The sequence below is a fragment of the Spironucleus salmonicida genome, chromosome 7 (genome assembly GCF_000497125.1).
Source record: "Spironucleus salmonicida strain ATCC 50377 chromosome 7, whole genome shotgun sequence".
Taxonomy (NCBI): domain Eukaryota; phylum Fornicata; order Diplomonadida; family Hexamitidae; genus Spironucleus; species Spironucleus salmonicida.
Genome location: NC_090602.1, coordinates 918,955 through 936,582, shown reverse-complemented (window position 1 = coordinate 936,582; position 17,628 = coordinate 918,955). Strand labels below are relative to the sequence as shown.

Sequence of the window (17,628 nt, the reverse complement as noted above, 5' to 3'; positions counted from 1 at the left end):
CGATAATAACAGCCTTCACTTCTTTTTTAATAACGTCTTCTTTAACTCAACTTTTAATTTTTAACCTAATAACATCTACCCGCTAATCCTTTCAATAGCCATGGCAACAAGTGATTCATCAACAAATTCAATGATCCATCCTCCTCCGCCTTATGAAATTTTCTTGATATCGCCAACTGTGCAAAACTTCTACTACAAGTCTGTGGCTGTTGCATTCCTAGCAACACCAATGACCCTTACTGATCTTTTATCATCTGCTGTTATAATAAAATCTTCTTAAAGCGTTTTGAATCCTGTAAATTCTGTATTATCTTCCTCTAATTCCGTTATCTTACAAAGCTCAGTCAACTTTTTGTAAATATGGCGAGGAGAGTCTGGAAAGTCGTGATATGGATTCTATATCTATAAATTTTATATTTCACGCTTTTACTCCTCATCCTCTTTCAATTTTGACTATACTTAGAATTTCTTCAAGAAATCCATTAGAAAGAAAGGGTATTTTAAAATTATATTATATGTATATTACTATATTTTCAGAAAATGCGCTCTGCGGTTTTGTCGCCAACAGCGCTTAACATGAACGCCTCGTATATGAACCGCAAACGCAACAAACTGAGTACAGTGGATATCATAGTAGCGGAAATGAAGTTTACATAGAAGGAAAAGAACTACCAAAAAGCCATCAAAGAGCTGCAAGAGCAAAATTTCAACCTGCAGGAAAGTAACGATGAGCTGCAGGACCAGCTCAAGTAGCTAATCCCGAAAATAAAGCAGGCAGTGGAACTGAACCAGCAGAGCAAGCTGTCCGGCGGAAAACTGAAAACGGCGGAGGAAATAATTTCCAGTCAGCAGGAGCGCATCAATTTCCTGGGGCAGTAGCTAGCGGCATAAAGCAGCGAAAACGATCTGCAAAATAGCCGTTTTCATGCCCAAAAGGTCGTAATTCTCCCTCCTTTCCCCGGCCTCCAGCCTGTCGTGGCGCAGCTAAAGGATCTGCGCATCACTCTCTAAAAGGACACTGTGGACCAGAACAAGTTGCTGGCTCTCGCCAGAAGGCTCAAAAACTTCGAGTCGATAACGCTGCGCAAGCTCACGAATTACGTGAAAGCGCAGGAGCACCGGGACGCGCTGCAGAGCAGGGAAATCTGCGCGTTGCAGCTGCAGCTAGAACTCGCACGGAAAAATTCAGGAGAGCCGCTCCAGTACGTACCTTTTAGGGCTGGGTAGGACCTGGTGATTGAGGATATAATGACCAACAGCTGTGCAGGGGCTGGAGGGGGTTGACTTGGTGTGGTACGGATTGAGGTGAAGAGACCACTTACCGAGTTGTAACGTTTATTATAGCACCATTTGTTCGAATTTTACTTCAGTTGGGTGTTTTAGTAGACGCCTTTAGCGCTATTGTGAATTCTTGTAGATGTTAGTTAGTACAGTTATCCATACTTCAGCCTCAAAGTATGTTTAAAACTCGCATTATCACATTTCCATGTAAATTAAAATGCAATCAAACGCCAATTTAACTTTTATAGTATCTATCATTGTAGTATTCTCATAAATCTCGGATGTAATGGATATTTTGTATTACATTTAGATTTTTAATACTCTAAAATATTGTTTACAGTGCGTTTAAAAGTTTTTAATGCAGGATTTCTGATAAACTTTAGCTGCAGAATAACTAAATAAGAAATTAAATTAAGTATCACTTAAATAAATCGTTCATTGCAGACTTAATTTCCTTGTCATGAATTCTTAACATGCTTTCAGGCGTTTCAATGTTTGATTCATAAAGATTAATTGCAGAAAAAAGAGTACCTACTTGTATAATGGACTTTGAGAAATTTTTCGTTTTTTCCCTCAGTCCTATGGTGCTATGATTTCCAGAGTCAAATGTAGCGTAATATGTATCTCCTTCCTAGCTCATTATGTCACCTAGACTGCTCAATCCATGAAAAGTAATTAAAAAATCCGGTGATTTCTAGTCAATATTTTGAAATCTTTAGAATAAACCTTATTTCTCAATAGAAATAGCACAGATTAAAGTTTAGCAATTTTAACTTGTCTTTAATTATTAAAAAATAAGATTTGAATAATGTATCCCTTTCTATAATAGCATTTTTTAAAACTAGCTATAATTAATATCATCAAAAATAAAATCATCAAATGGCTGTTATAGGCAAATAAACTTTGCACCTTTGCATTAACTTTTAATTAAATGGAATGAATCAATCTATGTAAGACGGCTACCAAAAATATTAAAATAAATTGAATAAAGTTCTTATTACTTGAATATCTGAGTGAAGTTGCAGACTAAAGCATCACATCCAGTAATAGTATACAGAAATAGTAATAGAGAGTTAATTTCTGTTAAATATTATTTTTTTTATGACAGCAATATCTTAGATATAGTTTTATTATTAAGTTAGTTGAGCAAATTATCAAATGATTATTAAACCTCATAATAAAATAATGCTAACTGTGATAAATTAATATAACCTGAGGAGGTAGTTAATAATGTACACCCATTTTATTTATTTGAATTAACGTGGTATGAAATATTTGTACTATTTTTTATAATTTCAAAATATTAACTAAAACAATTTTACTTATTAACTGAGTATAATTATGAATTATTAATATTAATTTTAACAAGATTATTGAAACATACACACTTTTTAGAATCCTCATTATTATTGTTCACAAGCCATAACTAAGGTGATATAAATGGCAAATATAACTATTTTTATAATGCTTTTTCAGGACATTATATATTGTAATAATCAATAATAGAAACCTATGCAAATGAATTAACTTTAGTAATTAAGCTTACTTAATCATCTAATGCTAGTGTAATTTACTAATTTTTAAATATTTATTTAGACAACTATACATGTGGATAAGGCAGGCCAATAATTTTACTATGCTAATAACTGGTAATGTCTGAGCTTGATAATATATTTTTCTAAATATTATTATGTTTAATAAAATTAAACAACGACATATCAGTGCCAGCAAATATGCATTATTTAATAATATTGTCAGACTTATTAATATTCTTATTATAATGAAGACTGCGTAGACTAATATTTCTCCAAAAAATTGACTCCATACGTCTTAAATTATACAATTCTTCAGTAAATAAAAATAGTCTTCGATCTTAGGAAATAAAATCTAGTTATTTATAATATTTTTAAACTTCATTGATCTCTCTTTAATTTCCTGCTATTGGAGAATTTTCCATAAAATAATTTAAATATTAGCTAGGATTGTTTAATTTAGAGTATTATTCATATTTGCTAAAAGTTAATGCTTCAACTTATTATCTTCTTTTGTTCTATTAGAATAAAACTTCATCGACTAGCAATAACATATTATTATATTAATCAAACTTGACATTGTTAATTCTTTAAAAATTGTAAGAAATGATATTAAAATTCTGATATTGTGATAAAAGAGTTTTTAATGGAAATTAGTCAAATAATGTAATAAACAGAGCTAACAGAGTGGATAGCCGCTGGTCCTTCCAGGGTTCATCTGGAACTTTGTTCAGAATAGCTTTCACATCTTATTGCGCAATGGCATCCTAAATGTCCTATGACAGGCCGATGGTATTTTCAGTAACGCTTTTGATATCTCTGACAATATTGACGACGCTGGCGATGACCTAATGTTTTTAAAACTTTAGCAAATCATTTACAGGATTCTTCTTGATAATTTCTAGGCAATCTGCAACATCTAGTCTAATCTATTAGTTCTTGAGGCCAAATAAAATAACCTACATGTTTTACTATACTTTCGTATTGATAAACAATGGACAGTGCACTAATAGAGCTTTCAGCAGCTCTAGCAGAGTGGATAGCCGCTGGTCCTCCCAGGGTTCATCTGGAACTTTGTTCAGAATAGCTTTCACATCTTATTGCGCAATGGCATCCTAAATGTCCTATGACAGGCCGATGGTATTTTTAGTAACACTTTTGATATCTCTGACAATATTGACGACGCTGACGATGACCTAATGTTTTTAAAACTTTAGCAAATCATTTACAGGATTCTTCTTGATAATTTCTAGGCAATCTGCAACATCTAGTCTAATCTATTAGTTCTTGAGGCCAAATAAAATAACCTACATGTTTTACTATACTTTCGTATTGATAAACAATGGACAGTGCACTAATAGAGCTTTCAGCAGCTCTAGCAGAGTGGATAGCCGCTGGTCCTCCCAGGGTTCATCTGGAACTTTGTTCAGAATAGCTTTCACATCTTATTGCGCAATGGCATCCTAAATGTCCTATGGCAGGCCGATGGTATTTTTAGTAACGCTTTTGATATCTCTGACAATATTGACGACGCTGACGATGACTTTACTAGTTTACTAACGTATAAACTAGTTCTGGATTCCCTCATCGTTGGACAAAACTTTTGATAAATCTAAAAGTAAGTCATTCTGCTAAGAAATCTAAGTTAAAATATTCGTTATACAGGTACAAAATGAATCTGTTAAAATAGATGGGTAGTGCACTAATAGAGCTTTCAGCAGCTCTAGCAGAGTGGATAGCCGCTGGTCCTTCCAGGGTTCATCTGGAACTTTGTTCAGAATAGCTTTCACATCTTATTGCGCAATGGCATCCTAAATGTCCTATGGCAGGCCGATGGTATTTTTAGTAACGCTTTTGATATCTCTGACAATATTGACGACGCTGGCGATGACTTCACTAGTTTACTAACGTATAAACTAGTTCTGGATTCCCTCATCGTTGGACAAAACTTTTGATAAATCTAAAAGTAAGTCATTCTGCTAAGAAATCTAAGTTAAAATATTCGTTATACAGGTACAAAATGAATCTGTTAAAATAGATGGGTAGTGCACTAATAGAGCTTTCAGCAGCTCTAGCAGAGTGGATAGCCGCTGGTCCTTCCAGGGTTCATCTGGAACTTTGTTCAGAATAGCTTTCACATCTTATTGCGCAATGGCATCCTAAATGTCCTATGGCAGGCCGATGGTATTTTTAGTAACGCTTTTGATATCTCTGACAATATTGACGACGCTGGCGATGACTTCACTAGTTTACTAACGTATAAACTAGTTCTGGATTCCCTCATCGTTGGACAAAACTTTTGATAAATCTAAAAGTAAGTCATTCTGCTAAGAAATCTAAGTTAAAATATTCGTTATACAGGTACAAAATGAATCTGTTAAAATAGATGGGTAGTGCACTAATAGAGCTTTCAGCAGCTCTAGCAGAGTGGATAGCCGCTGGTCCTCCCAGGGTTCATCTGTAACTTTGTTCAGAATAGCTTTCACATCTTATTGCGCAATGGCATCCTAAATGTCCTATGACAGGCCGATGGTATTTTTAGTAACGCTTTTGATATCTCTGACAATATTGACGACGCTGGCGATGACCTAATGTTTTTAAAACTTTAGCAAATCATTTACATGATTCTTCTTGATAATTTCTAGGCAATCTGCAACATCTAGTCTAATCTATTAGCTCTTGAGGCCAAATAAAATAACCTACATGTTTTACTATACTTTCGTATTGATAAACAATGGACAGTGCACTAATAGAGCTTTCAGCAGCTCTAGCAGAGTGGATAGCCGCTGGTCCTCCCAGGGTTCATCTGTAACTTTGTTCAGAATAGCTTTCACATCTTATTGCGCAATGGCATCCTAAATGTCCTATGACAGGCCGATGGTATTTTTAGTAACACTTTTGATATCTCTGACAATATTGACGACGCTGACGATGACCTAATGTTTTTAAAACTTTAGCAAATCATTTACAGGATTCTTCTTGATAATTTCTAGGCAATCTGCAACATCTAGTCTAATCTATTAGTTCTTGAGGCCAAATAAAATAACCTACATGTTTTACTATACTTTCGTATTGATAAACAATGGACAGTGCACTAATAGAGCTTTCAGCAGCTCTAGCAGAGTGGATAGCCGCTGGTCCTCCCAGGGTTCATCTGGAACTTTGTTCAGAATAGCTTTCACATCTTATTGCGCAATGGCATCCTAAATGTCCTATGGCAGGCCGATGGTATTTTTAGTAACGCTTTTGATATCTCTGACAATATTGACGACGCTGACGATGACTTTACTAGTTTACTAACGTATAAACTAGTTCTGGATTCCCTCATCGTTGGACAAAACTTTTGATAAATCTAAAAGTAAGTCATTCTGCTAAGAAATCTAAGTTAAAATATTCGTTATACAGGTACAAAATGAATCTGTTAAAATAGATGGGTAGTGCACTAATAGAGCTTTCAGCAGCTCTAGCAGAGTGGATAGCCGCTGGTCCTCCCAGGGTTCATCTGTAACTTTGTTCAGAATAGCTTTCACATCTTATTGCGCAATGGCATCCTAAATGTCCTATGACAGGCCGATGGTATTTTTAGTAACGCTTTTGATATCTCTGACAATATTGACGACGCTGGCGATGACCTAATGTTTTTAAAACTTTAGCAAATCATTTACATGATTCTTCTTGATAATTTCTAGGCAATCTGCAACATCTAGTCTAATCTATTAGCTCTTGAGGCCAAATAAAATAACCTACATGTTTTACTATACTTTCGTATTGATAAACAATGGACAGTGCACTAATAGAGCTTTCAGCAGCTCTAGCAGAGTGGATAGCCGCTGGTCCTCCCAGGGTTCATCTGGAACTTTGTTCAGAATAGCTTTCACATCTTATTGCGCAATGGCATCCTAAATGTCCTATGACAGGCCGATGGTATTTTTAGTAACACTTTTGATATCTCTGACAATATTGACGACGCTGACGATGACCTAATGTTTTTAAAACTTTAGCAAATCATTTACAGGATTCTTCTTGATAATTTCTAGGCAATCTGCAACATCTAGTCTAATCTATTAGTTCTTGAGGCCAAATAAAATAACCTACATGTTTTACTATACTTTCGTATTGATAAACAATGGACAGTGCACTAATAGAGCTTTCAGCAGCTCTAGCAGAGTGGATAGCCGCTGGTCCTCCCAGGGTTCATCTGGAACTTTGTTCAGAATAGCTTTCACATCTTATTGCGCAATGGCATCCTAAATGTCCTATGGCAGGCCGATGGTATTTTTAGTAACGCTTTTGATATCTCTGACAATATTGACGACGCTGGCGATGACTTCACTAGTTTACTAACGTATAAACTAGTTCTGGATTCCCTCATCGTTGGACAAAACTTTTGATAAATCTAAAAGTAAGTCATTCTGCTAAGAAATCTAAGTTAAAATATTCGTTATACAGGTACAAAATGAATCTGTTAAAATAGATGGGTAGTGCACTAATAGAGCTTTCAGCAGCTCTAGCAGAGTGGATAGCCGCTGGTCCTCCAGGGTTCATCTGGAACTTTGTTCAGAATAGCTTTCACATCTTATTGCGCAATGGCATCCTAAATGTCCTATGACAGGCCGATGGTATTTTTAGTAACACTTTTGATATCTCTGACAATATTGACGACGCTGACGATGACCTAATGTTTTTAAAACTTTAGCAAATCATTTACAGGATTCTTCTTGATAATTTCTAGGCAATCTGCAACATCTAGTCTAATCTATTAGTTCTTGAGGCCAAATAAAATAACCTACATGTTTTACTATACTTTCGTATTGATAAACAATGGACAGTGCACTAATAGAGCTTTCAGCAGCTCTAGCAGAGTGGATAGCCGCTGGTCCTTCCAGGGTTCATCTGGAACTTTGTTCAGAATAGCTTTCACATCTTATTGCGCAATGGCATCCTAAATGTCCTATGGCAGGCCGATGGTATTTTCAGTAACACTTTTGATATCTCTGACAATATTGACGACGCTGGCGATGACCTAATGTTTTTAAAACTGTAGCAAATCATTTTTAAAATTAATGAAAATAGTTTCTATAGTAATGGCAACATCTAGTCGAATATATTAGCTCTTGAGGCCAAATAAAATAACCTACATGTTTTACTATACTTTCGTATTGATAAACAATGGACAGTGCACTAATAGAGCTTTCAGCAGCTCTAGCAGAGTGGATAGCCGCTGGTCCTTCCAGGGTTCATCTGGAACTTTGTTCAGAATAGCTTTCACATCTTATTGCGCAATGGCATCCTAAATGTCCTATGGCAGGCCGATGGTATTTTTAGTAACGCTTTTGATATCTCTGACAATATTGACGACGCTGGCGATGACTTCACTAGTTTACTAACGTATAAACTAGTTCTGGATTCCCTCATCGTTGGACAAAACTTTTGATAAATCTAAAAGTAAGTCATTCTGCTAAGAAATCTAAGTTAAAATATTCGTTATACAGGTACAAAATGAATCTGTTAAAATAGATGGGTAGTGCACTAATAGAGCTTTCAGCAGCTCTAGCAGAGTGGATAACCGCTGGTCCTCCCAGGGTTCATCTGTAACTTTGTTCAGAATAGCTTTCACATCTTATTGCGCAATGGCATCCTAAATGTCCTATGACAGGCCGATGGTATTTTTAGTAACACTTTTGATATCTCTGACAATATTGACGACGCTGGCGATGACCTAATGTTTTTAAAACTTTAGCAAATCATTTACATGATTCTTCTTGATAATTTCTAGGCAATCTGCAACATCTAGTCTAATCTATTAGCTCTTGAGGCCAAATAAAATAACCTACATGTTTTACTATACTTTCGTATTGATAAACAATGGACAGTGCACTAATAGAGCTTTCAGCAGCTCTAGCAGAGTGGATAGCCGCTGGTCCTTCCAGGGTTCATCTGGAACTTTGTTCAGAATAGCTTTCACATCTTATTGCGCAATGGCATCCTAAATGTCCTATGGCAGGCCGATGGTATTTTTAGTAACGCTTTTGATATCTCTGACAATATTGACGACGCTGACGATGACTTTACTAGTTTACTAACGTATAAACTAGTTCTGGATTCCCTCATCGTTGGACAAAACTTTTGATAAATCTAAAAGTAAGTCATTCTGCTAAGAAATCTAAGTTAAAATATTCGTTATACAGGTACAAAATGAATCTGTTAAAATAGATGGGTAGTGCACTAATAGAGCTTTCAGCAGCTCTAGCAGAGTGGATAGCCGCTGGTCCTTCCAGGGTTCATCTGGAACTTTGTTCAGAATAGCTTTCACATCTTATTGCGCAATGGCATCCTAAATGTCCTATGGCAGGCCGATGGTATTTTTAGTAACGCTTTTGATATCTCTGACAATATTGACGACGCTGGCGATGACTTCACTAGTTTACTAACGTATAAACTAGTTCTGGATTCCCTCATCGTTGGACAAAACTTTTGATAAATCTAAAAGTAAGTCATTCTGCTAAGAAATCTAAGTTAAAATATTCGTTATACAGGTACAAAATGAATCTGTTAAAATAGATGGGTAGTGCACTAATAGAGCTTTCAGCAGCTCTAGCAGAGTGGATACCCGCTGGTCCTTCCAGGGTTCATCTGGAACTTTGTTCAGAATAGCTTTCACATCTTATTGTGCAATGGCATCCTAAATGTCCTATGGCAGGCCGATGGTATTTTTAGTAACGCTTTTGATATCTCTGACAATATTGACGACGCTGGCGATGACTTCACTAGTTTACTAACGTATAAACTAGTTCTGGATTCCCTCATCGTTGGACAAAACTTTTGATAAATCTAAAAGTAAGTCATTCTGCTAAGAAATCTAAGTTAAAATATTCGTTATACAGGTACAAAATGAATCTGTTAAAATAGATGGGTAGTGCACTAATAGAGCTTTCAGCAGCTCTAGCAGAGTGGATAGCCGCTGGTCCTCCCAGGGTTCATCTGTAACTTTGTTCAGAATAGCTTTCACATCTTATTGCGCAATGGCATCCTAAATGTCCTATGACAGGCCGATGGCATTTTCAGTAACACTTTTGATATCTCTGACAATATTGACGACGCTGACGATGACCTAATGTTTTTAAAACTTTAGCAAATCATTTTTTAAATTAATGAAAATAGTTTCTAGAGTAATGGCAACATCTAGTCGAAACTATTAGTTCTAGAAGGCAATTAAATTAGAATTCATAATACTATATGACTTACAGGTCTTAAATAAAGAAAAGCTAGTATATAAGAATTACAGTAGCTCTAGCAAGAGTATCAGTTAGGATTATTATAAATTTTATTCCTCCTTATTTTATAAAACTGTTTAAAAATTTTAATATTGATTATGAGTATTCAATAATAACTACTAATCCAATGTTAGTTAACTGATAAAAGAATTACAATTATGAATAATTATAGAGATTTAATTTTCATTCTGATTCTAATATAAATACGTGATAAAATTGCTATTGGTCATTGCTAAATAAAATTCATCTTACCAGTTAATTTACTAACATAACTATTCGAAGTGATTCTCAATATAGTCTTTTAACTGTTAATATTCATTTAACTCAAAATAATCAACAAATGTTGTATTAATATATGTTAATAAAATAAATTAAACTTCATACACTAAACTTTTATTATTACCAAATAATTATTAGTATAACTATTATTAAGAAAGTTACAAAGGATAGAGAACCTCTTCATTAAAAATAAATGCCTAAATAGATTTATCTAACAAAATTTAATGTAATTTAAAAATTTGATTAGCTTTATATAACGATACGTCTTCAGTATCGTTTATATCATTTAATACTTTTTAACTTTTATAATTAAAGAAATTATCGTTATTTTATTAAAATTTTTCAAGGAATTTTTAAAAATCAATGCTAGTAGACTGGATAAAGATTTACTTAAAATTAATCAATACATTTTTTTATTTTTAAAATCTTTTATTCTGTTGATATAATTCAAATATGTCTTATCGTACCAGACTCATAATTTAAGTATATTTAGTCTTCTCAAACTAATAATTCTACGACTTAAATAATAATTATAAAGCATCTTAATAATTAAGGCTAGAATTGATATAGATTGGCTATGAACCTTAAGCAGCGCACTAGATGTAAAGTGTAACATTTCTTAAAGAATATTAATAATAGTAATAAGTTGAAAGTAAAGAAACTGACTTCCCTGATCTAGAACTATTGCTTAAAATACCATTTTTCGTTAATATATGGTCTTTAGTGTAAAGAGATTGCAAAATAAAATGTTCTGTTTTAAAAATAAATGAAGGAGTGCATAAAAATTTAAATAGGTCAGAGTTAATATCTCTAGATAAATGTAATGGAAGATGTAAAATATTATGAAATTTTAATGTTTAGATAGAACTAGTTGATTTAGAATCTTAAAAAATAATTTCAGATTAAAGCAAATATTCTATTATATCACTATTATTAGTCAACTCATTTTAATTCTATAAAGTTAAGAAATTAGCTGATAATCCATAAATAAAAGCCAAAAAATTAGGTTTTCTTTAACTTGTTTCTTATAAAATTAGTGATTATAATTATACAATGATGTTTAATGAAGATAAGTCAAGTGATATAGACTAAATTTATTATTTAGAAAACTAAAATTCCTAGTATAAACTGGTGACAACATGAAAATTATAATCTAATATATTTTTTCTAAATGGACTTTTAAAACTCTAATGTACATTGTAACCTAAATGCACTAATAGAATACCTAAATTAGACCACAGTTCTGAAATAAACGATTCTTAAATATCATCATGAGAAATATTATAATTAATAACATAATTCTTTATAGGAAATTCATTTAATATTAATTTTTAATGATACATAATTAAAAAGACATGAAATATTTTTAAATTCTCTACTGTATTAATATTAATTGAAATGTAACTCTCATTGAGAGCAGAAGCATATTAAGCTAACTGATTTAGATTAAGGAAGTATAAAAAACTATCCTTTAAAACAATGTCAAGCTGAAAAATCTATTCACCTTTAAAATTTAGAATAGTATAAGTTGCTTTCATTATCAAGGAAGTGAAAATAAATCAGTAAATGTATAATTGCATGAATACATATATAAATGCACATTATACTAAAAAATGATATTTCAGATACAGATGTGTTAAAAATGAAAACTAAATACCATCTCCAATTAATTTAACAACTTAGTGTCCATTCTGCGTATATTAATGTTTTGCCATTTTTGTATATCCAGTTTCCCCATATTCGTAACGATCCCAATAATTATGTATTTCTATGCTTGAAATCAATTAATCTATCATTAAAACTCACCTGAGCGCTTAGTGAAATCTATTAGTAAAAATCCCTATCTTCAAGTTAAGCAAAACGCTTATATCAGATTTTAAATAAGCGTATTTCCGTAACTAGTCTGTTTTCACTTTTTTAATTTTATTATTACACAGTAATGAATTTGCAGTTGAAAATCAATTTTAATTCACAATTTTGATATAATAATATCTCCCACTATTTGCTCATTCTAACTAGCCCCACCACCCGAAAGGAACCCTGCTTTGCCTCAAATTCTCAAGCTAAGGTATTAAAAATTGCATTTACGCACCCTAAACTGTCCTATACAGAAGGTTTACAGTGAAAAACACGTGTATTCGCACTCCAGACGCCAGGTTTTACGGTGCTAGCATTGTGCGAGAAATTGGAATGAATTTTTCACAAATATCAATATTATATATAAATATAACAAAAACTTAATCCAAAAACTCAGTTTTGTTCAACGCAGTATAGCTGGAGTCTTCTGGCTGCCCGAGTTGCTACCTCAGCTCGAACTATATAGCTGATTGTTTGGGAGCGCTGAAATCATATTTGCTAGCAAAATGGTTCACTCCTGCGTGCCCCGCCTTCCGATCTTGAGCGCGATATACTTCTCGGCGTCGGCGACCTCCTCCGCGCCCAAATGCACGATGCGTTCTACGCTTCCGATCTCGTCACACCGATCACACTCCTGCGTGACCCTCGGCGGCTTCACGGCGCCTTCGATCCTGTGGACGCGTTCCAGGAGCCGCTCCAGTTCTGCGTTTAGTTATTTCTGGCGCTGTCCCTCTTGCAGCTGCGCTGTGAGTTGGGCCCGCTGCTGCTCGGCGCGGAGAAGTTATGCTGCGGAGTTGGCTTTCTCAGCGTCCCTGGCTGCCTTCTCGCTCTCCTTCACCAGTCTGGCCTCGTTATCGCGCCTCTGCTTCACCGCGTTAGCCTTGCGCAGAATATCCTCATCGTACCGCTTGGCCTCCTCCATCTGCTGATGCAGCTTTTCCTTGCGCGCTGCCTCGTGCTTCAGCGCCATCTGGTCGAGCTGTTACTGGAGGCTGTGGCGCTATTCCTGGTTGGATGTGTTCAGCATCATCTTTTGCGCTCTCTTCTGCGCCTTTTGTAGCTCTATTTGTTCTAATATTTCCTGTTTCCTTTTGTTAATCACATCTTAGTCAATCTACAATCCTGAAGGCAACACATATTCCTCTTTTATTGCGTTATCAGCTGCCTTTCTCTCCATCTTCAAAGTCTGGTGCTTTTAAATATCATCTTCCATTGCATGACGCTGGTGTTCCTACTGTTGTTTTTTCTGCTTAAAAGTATCTTCTAGTTTTTTCAAACCTTCTTCCTAAGCACTACGGAGTTGCTATCGCTCTAACCGCTGAGTTTCTTTAAGTTGGTGCTTGTTTTCTTCTTTTTGACCTATAACTTTTTGCATTTCATCCCATCGCTTGCTCTTCTCCAATTTCTAAAGCTCTTGGTCACGTAGTCTATCAACCAAAACACGATCTTATATTTACTTGGCCGCGAGACGTTCTTTTTCTACCGCATGCTGCTTAACTGCTCTATTCTTTGCGTCTAGATAATCATTATAGCAACAATCGCACCATCCGTTTTCTTCATGTTGGACAATTTTTGGAGTCTGAGCTGTGAGAGGCAGCTTCGTCTCAGCACGATATTTTAGCTGATTAATAAGAAGCTGCTTCTGTTCTATCGTTAGCTACTCCATTTACTTTTGCGTCAAGTTCTCTGGAGTTTTCCTGGGTTAATGCTGCGGCTTGAAATCAGCATTAGGAGGCTAAATAACTGGAGAAAACACCTTATATGCACTGGGAGCAGCCACCGGTTGCGCATTTGGTATCGTAACGTTCAAAGACTATAAAATATCGAACTACATTTTGATATGAAGTGGCGGAATTATTTATTATTTATTACTATATAATAATTAATAACAAAAACCAAATTTGTTCAATCTTCCTACGGCTGTTCATCGATGATGTAAAGCGAATCGGCGCGCACCAGCCCCCTATTTACGACTTTTATTGCATCAGCGCACTTAGTACTCAGCGCACCGTCACCCCAGCCGGCCACCGCCTCCTGGACCTGCTCCAGGCCCGTCACGAGCCGCCGGAACATCCGGACGACACTGCCCTCGAAAAGCGACGGAATTTCGTCCAGAATCTCTTGCAAACTACGCTAATCGGCCCACAGAAATGCAGCCTACGCGGCGTTGCGGTCCACGAGCTCGTCGCTCCGCGTGATTCCCGTTTCGAGCTCGACGCCGTAGACGGCGCAGGCGTCCAGGAGGCCAGAAACGACATCCGTAAGTCGCTGCAGCGGGGCCTCCAGCTCGGCGCTCAGAGCCGCCTCCTGGCCGCGCACGCGCTCGCCCAGCAGCGCGCAGACGACACCGCAGAAGACTGGGACAGACGCGTCAGAAAACAAGTTCCCGAAGATCGCCTCCACGACGATCAGCTCGTTCACGGCGTTGATTTTGCTAGCGATTTTGCCCTTTTCGAGCGCGGTCTGCGACTCGAAATCGAAGTATTTCAGGTGCTGCAGGAGCAGCTTCTTGTTCTTCAGGTCCTCAACCAGGACCTTGGAGCCTGACTTAAGCTCGTTGGAGAGCAGATTTTGCCGCCTTTTGAGCTTCAAAATTTACAGTAGAATTTCATGAATATTGCCTGATTTTATATAATAATCATTAAAATATTTGTAATAACTGTAGAAATTTGTTTTTAAAAGTTCCTAAATTTTCTATACTCGCTATTATTATTCGACATATTTCACATTTATATTTTCGAGTTGATCGAACTGCAATTTCGGTATTATATCGTCTCTGAACACGAAAACCTCCTCCAAATCGCCTTTCTGGCGCTCGAAAAGCTGCACCAAAACGGCCATAAACTTCGTCAAAATGAGCTTCCTATCGTCGTAATCCGCAGCCGAAACCGGCAGATTCTTCACGTAAACGGTGCTGATTTCCGACACACACGAAATCGGAACTCTAAAGACAATTGGAACGAAATTTGCTTTATCGAATAATATCGTTTAATAATGCACATTTTTCCGCTCCATAATAAAGCGAAAAACGCAATTTGAAGTCAAATTGTTCATTTTTTAATTGATTTCGTGGCTCACCGTTTCGCAGCATTTGAACTCCGGGCGGCACAGCTCTGAGTCGCTCAGACCGACCAAATTCGAAGCATTTTCGGCCAAAATGTCGTCCAAATCGGCCGTTTTGGGGCTCAAAAACGACGAAAATTCGCTATTTTGCAGCAAATCCTCAACGAAGCGGTCAGAGGGCGCGAAATCGCGCGATTTGCACGAATTCAGCACCGCCGCGGGCTCGCTCGACCGCTTCGCTGCGTTGTACTGCTTAGGCGCCACCAGCGGCGCCAGAACGTCCAGGAACAGCGCACCGCCCTAGACACTGCTTCCCAGCAAAACGCAGGGCCCGAAATTCTGCCCGTCGCCAGAAATTTGCAAAATTCGACCCCTCACGAGACGCGAAACCAGCTACTTTTCGAGCTGCGGCTCCCTTCCCATTTCCATCAATTTCAGCATTTCGCGAAATTTTAATTCCTCCAAATCGAGGAATTGGAGCGTCTCCGGCAGCGCAAGGCCCGTGGCGGCGTCAGAAAACTGCTTTTCGAACTGCAAAAGTGCGATTTCGATCTGATATAACGAATTCGCGCAGCGCGGAAGCCGGAAATCGCGCTGGAACTGCAGGAAGCTCCTAGAAATCGCCTATTCGGCCGAGAAACCCTCAATTCGCAAATAGTTCACGAGCTGCGAGTAGCCGATTTTGTAGCTCGAATTCAGCGCCTCAGCGCCGCCGCGCATGACGTCCAGCGACGCGCTGCAGTCGTCCTGGCTCGCGAAGAACGAAATCACGACCCCCTGCGTGTCCAGCCCGCGGCGCCCCGCGCGGCCCGCCATTTGGATGAATTCGCCCGATTGCACGTAGCGATTTTGCTGTCCGTCGTACTTCTGCAGGTCCGTGAAGACCACGCAGCGCGCAGGCAAATTCAGGCCCATCGCGAACGTTTCCGTGACGAAAATGACCTTTACGAGGTCCTCCTGAAAGAGGATTTCGGTCACCTCCTTCACGAACGGCAGCAGGCCAGAATGGTGCACAGCGACGCCACGGAGCAGCAGCTGGCGCGCCTGGACGATCTGCTTCAGCTGCTGGTCCGCTGGGTCGATTTCGCGCAGCGCGGCGCTGAAAATGAGCTCCACGGCATCCTGTTGCGACTGCGACAGCAGGGAGCCGATTTGGCCCTCTTTTAGCAGCATCTGAGCGAGCTCCTCGCAGCGCGCCTTGCCGAAGCTGAAGACGATTACGGGCAGGATTTGCTTGCTTTTGAGCATTTTCAGGCACGTCAGAATCGTCTCATTCATCATTTTCTGCTTCAATTTGCCGGTCATTCCGCCCTGCTTTCCGCCCTGAAACGGCAGCATCTGGCGCGCCTTTGCGATGTTCGCGGTGTTCAGCTGCCGGTCGTCGGAGCTGAAGGCGTGGAAGACCTCCGTTCCGCCGATTGGGCAGATGCAAAATTGGAGCGGAACGGGTCTAAATTCGGTGTAAATGACGTGCATGGGCTTACCGTGGATGCTGCAGACCCAGCCTGCGAATTCTGCGGCGTTGGGGATCGTTGCAGAGAGGAAAACGAACGTCATTTTGCTGTTCAGCTGGCTGATGCAGTCCTCCCAGACCACACCACGCTCTGCGTTTCGCATGTAGTGCACTTCGTCGAAAACGACGCAGCCAAGCTCGCGCAGTAGCTCACCGCCCTGCTGCAGCATGTTGCGTAGGATTTCTGTCGTCATAACAAGGATCTGGGCCTGCTTGTTCACGGTGGAGTCGCCCGTGAGCAGGCCCACGCTGTCGTAGGTCAGGGAGAGGTCTCTGAACTTCTGGTTCGAAAGCGCCTTAATTGGGGAAGTGTATGCGACTTTCTGGCCGCGCTGCACGCAGATCGAGATGGCATACTCCGCGATGGCCGTTTTCCCGGCGGATGTATGTGCGGAAACCATCACGGACTCGCCGCGGTTGAGCGCCGCGATGGCCTTCTCCTGGAACGGATCTAGAGTGAACGGGAAGGTTTTGGCAGGATTTGCTACCGGTGGTAGCGTGAAAATATCGGCACTTAGCGAGGCCGGTGGCGTCGTTTCTGGCGGGAAGACGACCGAGTGGCGGATCGCCTTCAGCGGGTTGGCGGGGATCGGCTATGGGACTTCGATTATGGTCGGTAGTGGTCTGCTTTCTGCTGTGCTCATCGCGGCTGGTGTCGTCAGAAGGTCGAACTCCATTTGTGGAAGGGTAGAAGGAAAGAGAAATCATTAATATCAGATAGTAGTGGGGGTAAAATGGAATGGTATAATTATTAATTATAATGTATAATAATGAGAATTTGGTAAAATGGAAATTTTAAGGGTAATAAAAATAATTCTGTGAGGTTTGG

The 17,628-nt window shown here is 38.4% G+C and overlaps 6 protein-coding genes across 6 annotated transcripts; 1 reads left to right on the top strand and 5 right to left on the bottom strand. All coding sequences in view use genetic code 6, as the record gives it.

Annotated features, from left to right (window-relative positions):
- Nucleotides 1-15: 15 nt before the first annotated feature.
- Nucleotides 16-483, bottom strand: SS50377_27327 (uncharacterized protein; the record flags this gene model as incomplete). The annotated part of the gene is made up of 1 exon (XM_067911119.1): nucleotides 16-483. The coding sequence occupies one exon, from the start codon at nucleotides 481-483 to the stop codon at nucleotides 16-18; it is 468 nt and encodes a 155-aa protein (XP_067761806.1).
- Nucleotides 484-540: 57 nt separating this feature from the next.
- On the top strand, nucleotides 541-1,284 carry SS50377_27326 (uncharacterized protein; the record flags this gene model as incomplete). The annotated part of the gene is made up of 1 exon (XM_067911118.1): nucleotides 541-1,284. One exon carries the CDS (start codon nucleotides 541-543, stop codon nucleotides 1,282-1,284), a length of 744 nt encoding a protein of 247 aa, XP_067761805.1.
- Nucleotides 1,285-1,699: 415 nt separating this feature from the next.
- Nucleotides 1,700-6,910, bottom strand: SS50377_27325 (uncharacterized protein; the record flags this gene model as incomplete). Its single annotated transcript, XM_067911117.1, has 1 exon — nucleotides 1,700-6,910. One exon carries the CDS (start codon nucleotides 6,908-6,910, stop codon nucleotides 1,700-1,702), a length of 5,211 nt encoding a protein of 1,736 aa, XP_067761804.1.
- A 401-nt stretch (nucleotides 6,911-7,311) lies between these two features.
- SS50377_27324 (uncharacterized protein) lies at nucleotides 7,312-10,041 on the bottom strand (the record flags this gene model as incomplete). Its single annotated transcript, XM_067911116.1, has 1 exon — nucleotides 7,312-10,041. The coding sequence occupies one exon, from the start codon at nucleotides 10,039-10,041 to the stop codon at nucleotides 7,312-7,314; it is 2,730 nt and encodes a 909-aa protein (XP_067761803.1).
- A 2,693-nt stretch (nucleotides 10,042-12,734) lies between these two features.
- On the bottom strand, nucleotides 12,735-14,057 carry SS50377_27323 (uncharacterized protein; the record flags this gene model as incomplete). The annotated part of the gene is made up of 1 exon (XM_067911115.1): nucleotides 12,735-14,057. One exon carries the CDS (start codon nucleotides 14,055-14,057, stop codon nucleotides 12,735-12,737), a length of 1,323 nt encoding a protein of 440 aa, XP_067761802.1.
- A 71-nt stretch (nucleotides 14,058-14,128) lies between these two features.
- SS50377_27322 (Helicase) lies at nucleotides 14,129-17,476 on the bottom strand (the record flags this gene model as incomplete). The annotated part of the gene is made up of 1 exon (XM_067911114.1): nucleotides 14,129-17,476. The coding sequence occupies one exon, from the start codon at nucleotides 17,474-17,476 to the stop codon at nucleotides 14,129-14,131; it is 3,348 nt and encodes a 1,115-aa protein (XP_067761801.1).
- Nucleotides 17,477-17,628: the final 152 nt, after the last annotated feature.